Source organism: Neomonachus schauinslandi, chromosome 3 (assembly GCF_002201575.2).
Source record: "Neomonachus schauinslandi chromosome 3, ASM220157v2, whole genome shotgun sequence".
NCBI classification, from domain to species: domain Eukaryota; kingdom Metazoa; phylum Chordata; class Mammalia; order Carnivora; family Phocidae; genus Neomonachus; species Neomonachus schauinslandi.
In genome coordinates, this window is record NC_058405.1 from 105,932,443 (window position 1) to 105,944,814 (window position 12,372).

At 34.3% G+C, this 12,372-nt stretch overlaps 1 protein-coding gene across 1 annotated transcript in view; it reads right to left on the reverse strand.

The window, feature by feature from the left end:
• The window catches only part of LRP1B (LDL receptor related protein 1B), a 1,499,204-nt gene that overhangs the window by 986,861 nt on the left and 499,971 nt on the right, over positions 1 to 12,372 (reverse strand). Inside the window, exons 4-5 of the mRNA XM_044913608.1 lie at positions 7,242 to 7,361; positions 3,296 to 3,424 (exon numbers count right to left, since the gene is read on the reverse strand). Coding sequence (XP_044769543.1) covers positions 3,296 to 3,424; positions 7,242 to 7,361 — 249 coding nt within the window. The remainder of the gene's footprint in view (positions 1 to 3,295; positions 3,425 to 7,241; positions 7,362 to 12,372) is intronic.

The window sequence follows — 12,372 nt, forward strand, 5'->3', positions numbered from 1 at the left end:
TAAAACTAATGATGTAATGTATGGGGATTAACATAAGAATAAAAAAATAATAATAATAAAATTATTTTTAAATGTACATTTTAAATTTTCTTCCATTTGGCAATTATTTATTTTGATATCAAATGGATAGTTGGACTAGATTACCTTTGAGTTCCTCCCAACCCTGAATGATTGATTCTATATTTCAGTAGTCAGGTCAATCTTACGAAGGGTAGAAAAGAAAAGAATTTGTCTGCATTGCATGAATTAACAGGAATGAAAAGGCCTCCTGCCTTACATTAATTTCTTTCCCCATCTGCCACAGGGTCTAAAATCCACCCCCTTATTAGAGTTATTTCTTAAAGGTACTCTTAAGGCTTGTGAATTTTATTTGGATTTAGACATTATGTTACAAAGGAGGGATAATCATTTAACTTAGATTAATTTACCTAATTACTATCAATTGTTACATTGATCCCACAGGCGAGTTCTAGGGTGAACAGTTGGGGAGTAACTACGATATTATTCTGTGTTGAAATTTATAAGCAGCTTCCTAGCCAATTGACTTTGCCTCTCTCTGCCTTCACATACAAGGCAACTTCTCCTAAGACCCTTTTTATTTTCCCATCTATCATCTAGAAAGGCCTTTGCAGAACTCTCCTCTTGAGTCTAGTACTAGCTTCCCATTGTATCCTTTGGGTTTGATATTTCTTTCTTTCTTTTGTTCTTTTTTTTTTTTCTGTTTTTCTAAAGCCTATAGATCTTTTACACACATCCACTGTTCTGGGCTAGCCATTCTAATCTCCCATAGTTTCCTACACTCCAACTTCTGAGACGCCCGGAACTCTGGCTTGACTTGAAGAAAAAGTTAGGTTCTAGAGGCCAGTAGGATAGGATTATAGAGGAAGAAAAAAGTGAGGCCAATCTAAGCAGCCAGGTAATGGAAAAGGGGAATGGCAAAGCCTTAAGACAAATGTAGTTTAATTTAAAACATTTTTCTAGCACCCATCAGTTATGGCAGCACTATAGTATGATAAAATCTCCACAAAAATGTAAGGCTGATGCATTAAATAAAATTTTACATATAACTGAAGCCAAAATATCCTCTGGTTCATTTGTTATCAATTTGAGACAGCTAAAACAAAACTGATAGTTTTCCTTGTGAATTTGTACAAACACATTGGTTCAAATATCCAAGTGACCCTTAGAACTAGTCAGTATATGTTTTAGACTTGTGCCATTTACTGCATTACCAGCAGCTCATTTTTCTAAAACCACAAACCCCAGGAACATTCCCATAAAACCTGTATTTTTTAAACTCTGTAGGCCAATACTGTCATCAAGCCAACCACCAACCGGTAGAGGCTTTTATATGTTCTGTTATCAGTTCTAGAGTCATCAAATCTCCTTGATTCAGCATTACATGCATTACATTATCATGTACCATCCCTCTCTGGTTACACTCTGTTGTTGGCAGATACCTTCTCTGTGTAGAAAGAGAGGAAGTGCCTCTGTATAGGGTTTATCACATTATACCCTCCCTATATAGTCACAGCGATACTGTGTGGATCAATAGAAACAGCAAAGAACAAGCCTTCTACTTCTTTAGCCCATCAATATTTTAAATCAGAACTCTCAGTGGTAGGGAAAAAGAACATACAATTTGACTTAAATTTTCTCACAGATTGCCCCTGAAACATAAGTAGGGCTTCATATACTGAATCAGTAATTCAAAGATATAAACTAAGATGCAGAAGAGTTTCTTTTTAATTTGGTATACAAATATGTTTTGTAAATAATTAAACACACTATCTCAGGGAAATTGTTGAAAGTATAGCATGAGGTTATGTTGTAAAGGGAGATAGCTGTGGCAGCTTGCTGAGCAAATGCAATGCTTTGCTCAATCTGGCTTCAAAAAAGAGAATCTCATCCCATGCCTATTTTCTAATCGCTAATAAAAGGGGGTGGGGGACGTTCAATTAATTTACCAAAACAGCATAATTTGAAAATCCATAAAATGAAACCAGATTTGAGAAAAGTCAGAAGAAGCTAGATGGAATAGCATGTACAACATCTCTTTGCATTATTCTTAATTCAGCGCACAAAAAAATTAGGTTTATCCTATTGTTACTAGCACATCTCAAGGCTATTTCATTAGCAAACCATCAATACTTACTGAGTGTTTACTGTAGGCTGAATGCTATGTAGAAACTATGGGCTTTATTCGCAAGGACAAGGTAAAAGGAAGACAGGGTTGAAACATGAAATTCAAACACTTAAAAGTGGAACGTTCATTTTAGTAATTTTAACCAGAAAGAGAAGTTCATTCCTTCTTTTATTTTCTTCCCTTGTTCCCTTCCTTCCCCCCTGCTTTTCTTGCTTCCACAAATATTCATCGAGTAGCTATGTGTTCCAGGCTATGATCAGATCTCAGTAAATAACAATAAACAAAACTGACAAGTTCCATACTCTCATAACAATTCCATCATTCTGGAGAGATCAGATGATAAGCAAATACATAATGAGTTCATTTTAAAAGGTAGGGATATAAAGAAAACAAAAGTGGAAATCATATAGTGATTGAGTAGGAATTCATAAATAAATAAAATTGGGAAATAAGATAGCGATGGAGACACCATTAAGCAGAATGGTCAGCGAAGGTCATTCTGAATGTTGCCAATTTAGCTAAGACTTGAATGATGAGAATGTGAATATCACAGGGAAAAGCACTGTAGGCAAATAAAACAGCAAGAGGAAAGACATCAAGATAAGAGCAATGGAAACCAGTATGGCTGGTAAGTGGTGAACAGAGAGTAGCAGGAAGTGAGATCAGAAAGGTAAATGATACCACAGCTTTAGGTCCTTACATGTGTTGTGAGAAGTTTGGATTTTATTCTTAAGATGAGTGAAAGTAACTGGGAGATTTTAAGCAAGAGAATGATATGATTTGGTTTACATTTTAGCAGGTAACTTTATTATGCTGAGTATGAATTTTGGTGGGAAATCAGGAGCTCAAAGAAACCAGTTAGGAATCTATTGCATTGTCCAGAGAGAGATGGGAAATTCAAATCAATTAATCCATTTCTTTTGGACAGGTTTTCCAAAACTAGAAACTTCCTGTAATGGAAGTAGTTTTGTAATGATCAGTGACAACTGAAATAACTGCTCTGGATTTTTAGGTATGGATCAGTGAATTAAAATGAAGGAAAAATCTATTTCTTCCAAGTCCATGGTACTCAACTATATTTCTAGTGAAAAGGGACTGCAAAAAGGAAATAAGAAATTCTAAAAGGACAAAAAAAAAATGATAACTTACCATTTTTGGCTTTGCAAGATCTGTTGTCTGGCTGCATTATGTAGCCCTCCACACAACTGCAGGCATAGGATCCATATGTATTTATGCAGGTCTGGCTGCATGCACCATAAATAGCACATTCATCTTGATCTACAAAGAAAATGGGCATCGTTTCTAAGCAGAATTTATTGCTGGGCATTTTTTTTTCTCCTAGAAGAAAACTTTTTTTTTTTTCAAATTTTGGAAATAGATAATTATTTTAGAAAGGAAGAACCAAGTGCAGTAAGTCTTTTTAAAACCACACTAAGTGAAGGTCAATATTCAATGTTGCTTTAATAGTTAACAGAGATAAAAGATAGAACTTAGTATCTAATCTTTGATTTTAAAAGATAATATTAAGGCTAGAAGTCCTTGGATATTTCTGCAAAGATGTAAAATGTACTCCAAAGAATATTTGTTGAATGGTTCTAGTGTTTATGACTTTTTCACTATTTTAACAAAGAATTAGTCTGGTAACATGGTTTTCAATGAACAGATAAAGAGTTCTGAGCCCAGCTACGCAAACCATCTTCACTAGAGCAAAAACTATTAAGCACTAGTCAAAAAGAAATATTTCCTATTAAATTTTATTTTAATATATATGGTCCTACTTCTATTCCTTACATCCTCCCTCTCCTTCCTCCTGCATCTTGTTCAAATCTCTATAAATAGCAAGTACTTAATGATTTTTAACCAACCAGACAAATAAAAAAAAAAATATCAGCTACTAACTTGGACAAATGTATATTCAGTCTGTCCTGTGTACCATGTACTATATTAATCCCTGAAGAAAGAAAAACATTGATAACACATGGTTCCTACCTCTAAGTGAAACAAGTCTAGTATAAATTTAATTCTATGCATTTCCTTATAATAGAGGCATACTCTGGTTATGACAGAAACACAGAGAAGGGAACCTGCTTGGAATCAGAGGGAGAATATTAAGTGAAGGCTGCATACTGACTTGGATTTAAAGGATGATTTGGATTTTCTCAGATTCAATAAGAAGGGATAAGATGGAAAGGGGCATTCCAGTTAAAATAGCATGTGAAATGATATTGGGATGACATAGTAGGGATTTCAAAGAAGTATAAGGGGTCAAGTGGAATAAGGGCAGATAAGGGGGAAAGATAAAAGATGGCACTGGGAAAGTAGTTTTGGGGCCAGATAATGAAGTAATTTGTATGCTAAAGTAAAGGGTTGTACATTATACATAGGCATTGGGAAAACATTAATTAGATGAGCTATATAATCAACTTTATATTTTAAACCTAAATAAACACAAACACAAAAATAGATTGGTGAAAGTAGAGAAGAGATCCTGGAAAATTAGTTATGTGCTAATTTCACAAGAGAAATTGTATTTTAATGCCATCATATTTTGAACTAAGTCAGTGGTAGTGCAGATGGAGAAGAGAGAATGGACTGAAATGTTTAAGAACCAGAAGAGACAACATGTGAAGACTGGATAGATGGAAATGAATGGTGCTATACTAAAATAAGAATAAGTGCTATAATAAAAATATGTATTTGGTCTTTATCCTCAGTTTCTGGCACAGAGTTCCTAAAGCCCTTGCAATTTTCTGAGCAATAAAAGTGTCTTTTGTTATTTATGAGCCGTTTTGGAATATACCTTAGTCTATGCCCATGAGGTGACTCAGGGTGGGGCCACTAAATAATGTCAGGATGGAGAGGCTCCTCACCAGAAAGACCAAAGGCATGATTAAAGGGTGGGAACTCTCAGCCCACTCTCTGAACACCACGCTAAGAAAAGAGTTTACTAAGGAAAAGCAAAAATATTCCTGAGTAGTTAAGGAGCCATTTAAATTGGGAAACTATGCATTTGTATGGCATTAATTTACACTTTTCTCAGATTTCTTTGGCTTCATATAACAGCTTGCATTCGTGGATGGTTTGTTTGAAGTAAGTTGCTTTGGGAATAAAAAGAATAGTTTTTGAAGCTAAGTTTACAGTGATAATGAAAGAAATTAAATCTTGTATTTGGTAAAATCCAGCCCCTAGTGGCAGAAATGATTCTTCTCCATTTTCACAGATTTTTTTCAACCTTAATTTTATTGATTCTTATTTTAGCTTTTCTGACATGATTATGCTATCCAGGAGAGCAATATGAGTAATGATTTTTTTTTGTTCTTTTTAGCCAGAATGCACTGCTATGACATTCATGTAACTCCACAAAATTGGCCGCAAAGGAATAGGCATGTCATTACTTATAATGCTGCCTTCTTTCTCGCTCTAAGGACAGAAAATACCCTGGATATATGGCTTCAGGAAAGCATAAATGATGCTCATATCTGGCCATCCAGGGGCTCAGAGAAAGTAAAAAGAGCTCCTCTTTCAGTTGTGACCTTCCATACTGACTGATGTGTAATTCCTTATTAATGTTCAAAAGAAGATATTAATTATGGTTATTTTTATGGATCCAATTAGGAGGTTGAGGAGAAAGAGATCCATGCAAAAGGAGCTGAAAATCCTGACTCCTATAGGACTCAGTTGTAGCAAAAGGGTAAAGATGCTGTATAGGTATATTAACCTCCCCTGTGTGAATGGAAAGAGCTGTTTTGAACTGGAAATCTCATGCATGTGTGCATGCATGCAGAAGTACTATTCATATATGGCTGACTTTTGTGCTTATAAGGTGTCTAATGTTGCCAGATCTTCTGATTTTTTTTCAGATAGTCTGAACTTTTGTGTGCAATGTTCTGATTTTTAAATGTTGGTTTAAAGTTGGTGTGAGTCAAATAAGTATACCAGTTTCGTCCACCTATCGTCAGATTAAATAGTCTCCGAGTATAACTAACATTTAATAATAAACGTTCCTATAATATTTGTATTATGCAGAAAACAAACAAATAACAAATGAAAAATTCAAGCCCCAGATGTACATTAAAAAGCAGTGAACCTCTCCAAGACAAGAATAAGTGGACTCTGCAGACCTGAGCTTTAGTCCCAATTCTATTGCTAAGATGTGTAGGACTTAAGTAAATCACTTAATTTCTCAGGGTCTCGCTTCTCTCACTTCTGTCACTAGAATTTTGAACAATATTCTCTCTCAGGACTCTTTCAACTTTAAGATTCTGTTTCTAGGTAAAAGTGTAATATTAAAGCAAAGGTTTAAAGCAATTGGCAAAGTACCAATTTTTTTTTTTTTGTAAAATAGTCTGTTTATTAGTGGCTCTAGCAATGCAGAAATTCTTTGATTTTATATATAGATTCTATATTTTATGCTTTCTATATATAGATTCTAAATGCTATATAAAATGATGTAAGGATATATCAGATTTATATACATACACTAACATATATATATAACAGAAGTTAATAGAATGAAGAAGTAACCTAGAATTGTTCAGTATGGCAGAGTGGAGTCATTTCAGAGAGTAAACATGTGCTGTGGAACATTCACAAAAGCAAGAATTAAGACATTAAAAATACAGATAAATATGTTTATGTTCATTATTGCTGTTGGTAAAATGCCAACTGCCAGAATTACCAATGCAAAAAATGGAAAAATTGTAAAGAATATTGCATGATATTATTAACCCAACTTAGTTAATAACAAATGTCTATTACCCTGCAGCTGAATAACTGGTAGAAAACATCTAGGAAGTTAAAACCGTTAAATCCAGTGATTTCATTGTTAACCCAAACCGCTTCCCACTGTTGACATTTCCCATATTTGACATTATTGAAATCTGAATTGAAAACTGATTGGTAAAAATGCATATCTCTTATGTTTATGTGTATGACTTACGTAGTAGTATCATCTTTTAAATCTCAAGAAACAAAAAAATGTTAGCATAAACACTATGTGAAGCACATGATAGGTGCTCAAAGATACTTGATTAATTTGTTAACTAAGCTTTTGTAAAAAAAAAAAAAAATGAATAGAATCATATGTCATACTTACCTCTACAACTTTTTCCATCTTCTTTTACTTCAAATCCATCCTCACAGTAACATCTTGTACTATTTCTGATCATTGCACATCTATACTGACAATTCAACTGCTGGCAATTAGGTAATAGTTCTGGAGAAGAAAAACAAAGACACTAGTCAAGATAACTGTGCACACATGCATCCTATTTAAATTTAAATATTGTTAATATTTACTCAGGGCATAACCACAAGAATATAGTTCTGATTGGTCTCCTTGAAAATTTCTGTGATTGGTTGAGAAAACAAACAACTATTCCCTCTAAAATATGTTGGCTTGTATTTGTTTGAAGTATTGTTAACAAAATTTCAGATGTTCGGTCTTTCACTTTTAACTTATTATGTATGTTCAAAGTCACAAATCTTCTCAAATTCTGGTAAATTAAATTATTTCAAGAGGAAAAATGTCAACTCAGTGGTTGATTTCAACATTTATGCATTTCTTACCTGACACATTAATTGATTTTCTATCTTTTAAGGACTTGTTTTGATTTATAATCCATGTGTAACCTTCGTAGCAATCAATGTGAATATATTCCATTTCAATAATTTATCCTTCATTGGTGACAAACTATTAGACAAATACTGGACATAATATATTTCATTATATCTGAACTCTTGCAGAGCAAATACATCATTGAAGCAAAAGTTAGCAAACCCTCAGAGTAGATTAGAATTCAATATGATAAATGCATGAAACAGAGATGAAGTGACAGAAACATATTCATTGCACAAATAATTTCTAACAAGAATAAGATTTGCTAAACTAGAAAAATACATGGATAAAATGTGTGACTGATTTTGCTGTCTGAAAATAGAGGTATTAATGGATTGCAGCAATCTCTTTTTTCCCCTGGGGAGAAAAATAAGATCTTTGAAGATTAAGGTCAAATGATTCAAAATATGTTGATAATGCTACAAGTTTAGCTGATGCTTCAGAAAAAAAAATATCATAAAAGTATATGAATGGTTCAATGTGGAAAAGAACAGTTAGAACATTCCAAATTGAAAATTTGCTAGTTTACTATCTAAAGTATGCTCTTAGCCAATTATTTTTCAACTCTTTCATGCAATTATTTCATGCATCTTCCCTTCTTAAAACCCCAAATCTTTTTCCTAATGGTCTCTCACATATTATGATCTTGCTTCCTACTTTTCCTGAGATAAATGAAGCAATAAAAGAGATTTTCCACAGATTTATGCTTCACATTTACCTACCACTGCCTATGCTTGTCCTTGCTTTTCAAACTTGGTTGAATTCATGATCGAAGCCTAACTCCAATCCCTGTGCACAAATCCTATGCCCTCTCACCTATTCAAGGATATCACCTCAGCTCTTCTTTGCTTCCTCTCATTATCATTTTTTTAAAATAATTGATACTAGATCAAACAAGAACCCATCTCTTTTTTTTTAAGATTTTATTTATTTACTTGACAGAGAGAGAGACAGAGAGAGAGGGAACACAAGCAGGGGGAGTGGGAGAGGGAGAAGCAGGCTCCCCGTGGAGCAGGGAGCCCGATGCGGGGCTCGATCCCAGGACCCTGGGATCATGACCTGAGCTGAAGGCAGTCGCTTAACCAACTGAGCCACCCAGGCGCCCAAGAACCCATCTCTTTTTGACAATTAAAAATTTTTGGAACACAGTCATGCCCATTTGTTTACATATTGCCCATGGCTGCTTTTACACTACAAAAGCATAGGCTACTCATTGCCTCGGAGACCTATAAGCCCCAAGGCCTGAAGTATTTACTAGAGCCCCTACAGAAAGTTTTCTGACCCCTGTATTAGCTCTTTTTCAGCATCAAACATGCTCTTAACTTTTCCCCAACTTAAAAGCAAAAACCCGACCTCATTTCCTCTACTTGTCACCTTTGCCCAATTTCTCTGTCCTCTGAATAACAAAACTTACAAAAATAATCCATACCCTTGTTCTTCTCCTCTGTTTCTATATTAAACCCACTGCATCAAGCTTTCACTTCCACTGCTCCACAGAAACCGCTTACATAAATGTTTTCAATGACCTTGGCGTTGATAAGTGCAATGACCTTTTCTCAGTCCTCATCTTACTTGACCTATCAGCAGTATTTGACAGTTAACTACTTTCTGATACACATTCATGTCGTTGCTTTCAGAGGTCTACACTCTTGAGGTTCCCTTTTTCACAGTCCCCTTTGCAGGGTTCTTTCCATTCTAGTCAACGACGTAAGGTTGGAGTGCCTCGAGGCAGAAATGATGGTCTTTGTCTCTTGTCTATCAATTTGTTACTGGTGTATTCATCAAGTATCATGGCGTCCCCTTCACTGGAACATAACTACTAGTACCATAACTTGAAAGCTAGGTGTGCTCTCGTAAACTTCTAATTTTCACTGCTCTTATTACAATCAATACTTTATATTAGATTTCTTTCTCCTTGAAATACCCAGAAAACTTTCTGTTTCTTTCTGTTTCATATTGTAACCAATATGCTGATCAACTATATCTGATTTGTGGGCTTGAATTTTGGCTCATCATTAATGATATGCTAATACAATGTTAATATTTATGTAATGTACAAAGACCAGTAACTTGGTCTGTAAAAATACATTATTAATAAAAAATACAGACTAAATGGTTCCTTGGAAATTAGGGCATTTTTGTTTTGCTTTATGGTAGTTATTTACATTTTAGTTTTCCTCACTAGTATCTATAGCTACAAATTATAAACCTAACATATATCAAGTTCTTTAAATATGCAATCTCTTTGAAACCCCATAACAGTCAAACTTGCAGATATTATTGTAATTTACATTTTACAGATGAGGGAACTGATGGTTAATAATTATCCCAAGATTATATAGCAAAAATATATGACAGAGTTGCCATTCAAAACAAGGTCAGTCTGCCTACAGAGCCTATGTTTTTAATAATGCCTCTAATTCCCAATGTACAATATGGTGATGGTTAGAAACATAGTGTATTTTATTTTTATTTTTCATTCTAGGTTTAGTAGTGTGCTATAGATCAGGTGTTTTATAATTTTTATAGGATGAATGAATCAATGAAATAGCTTAACTCTAGGATGAGGATTAACACTCTCAGGTATCATTTCTAGTCCATTAAATTAAAGTAGGTCCTAAAGATAGTTCATTTACATCTTCAAATTAGGTAATTGAGTTGTCAAATCTTGTTTGATTATGATGGAATCAGTCCAAAAGTGCCTTGAATATATATGCTACTTTAGTTCAATTTTGATTGAGCACCTAGTCAATGCTAAACACTCTGCTGGGGTTCTACACATGCAAAATTACTTTAGACAAATTAAGGATATAACAACATGAGTGTGGAAGTAGGTGGGGTTAGGTGGGAAGGATAACAATGTGAACAACCGTCATAATTCAAAGTAGAGAAATTCATATGCTAAATAAAAATACAAGTGACATGAGCTGGAAAGAGAAGGAATCCTCCAGAGACTGAAAAAGAGCATAGATAATATGGAAAACAGTTGTGAAAAAAGTTTAATTTAAGCTGAAACTTAAAAGATAAGAGTTCGGTAGACAAAATTTATGAGAGTGCATTCCAGATAAAGAAGACAATATGAGAAAATAAATTAAAAGACAGGAAAGCATACAAGAAATACAGACAATGATAAATAACTGTGTGTGGCTAAACCACAGTGTTTGATGTGGCAGGAAATGGGGCTGGAATTGTTTGGGGCCAAATCAAGGCAGATTAATTCTTTGATTAAGTAGACTTTTCTGTTTTGATAATGAGAGTCATTGCTAGTAACTGAGGACCAAAGTGTTAGTTAGTACCTAATAGCAGGGAGAAAGATGAGTGAAATATCGTAAGGAAGAAAAGCTATCTAAAAGACTAGACATGGCAAAGGCACAAGTATGAAGATTTAGATGAATGGATGGCCAAACACTTGGTGAAAGCATAATGACAGTGAGTTAATAGTACCAAGAAAATGAATTAAGAATAACAGGAGGACTAGAAGTTTGGGGGAAAATACTAAGTTTGCCTTTGACAGTTTAGTTTCAAACGTTGACAAGAATGGCCAGGAGAGTTGAGAATTTGAGTCTTTCTAAGAAGAGAAGTCTGGACTGGAGATGTAGCTTTGGAAGCCACAGATGTAAAGTAGGTAATTAAAGCCTGAAAAGGAAAGAATCATTCCTTATAAGGAATATTTATAATACAAATAAACCCCAAAGAACTTTTATATGTGAAAGGCAAGCAGAAGAACCATCAACAAAGAAAACTGAGAAATAATCAAATATATAGATGGGAGAAGCTGAAAAGCTTCACAAAATCTAAGGAGGAAGAAGAGTTCATGGAAGTAACTAGAGCAATAAATGTTAAATCCTTAGGAAATATTTCTGGATGAAACCTAAAAAATTCATTGCATTTTATAATAGGATCAATTAAGACCCTTAAAAAAGGTTTCAGTGGAACAGAGAGAATAGAGGTAAAGGTAGTAGTAAGGGGTTGGGACAGAAAGAGGAAATAGGAAAGGTTTCTCATAGAAAAGAATTAAATATATTATGAGATAAAGAGAATAAAGGTAGGGGTTTGACCTAATTTATTTAATCCGTACCTTAAGGCAGGCATGTTAGCTCAGTACCTTAAATGTATTATTTTTTCTTTCCATTTAATTTCTACAGCCCAATTCCTTGTTTTCCCTCTCAATTCAAAGTACAAAATCCACAGACCATTGGTTTCATCTTTCTGCTCTCTCCAGTCTTGAAATATCTGGAATATGCCTCCTAAGAATAGTTACCAACATGGGGATAGTGTTGGGGAGAATTAAGGAAAAATGAGAGAAAATGGGGAAAAACTGGGTATGAAAGACTGGACCTCACACATGGTTTAGAGTGTTAGGTGGGGTCTAGTTGAAAATAGCAAAAGAGACAAGGGCAACTCAGCTTGTGATTCATCGAATGAGAACTTGTGTGTATGTGCAAAGAGATTGAAAGCATGATGTCAGGTGCAATGGTAACTAGTGATTCTTCTAACAGATCATGAAGAATTTTGAAGAACTAACAACATGAAAAAGAAAATTTAAATTTTTTTTTTAAATTTTTTTTTATTCTTATGTTAATCCCCATACATTACATCATTAGTTTTA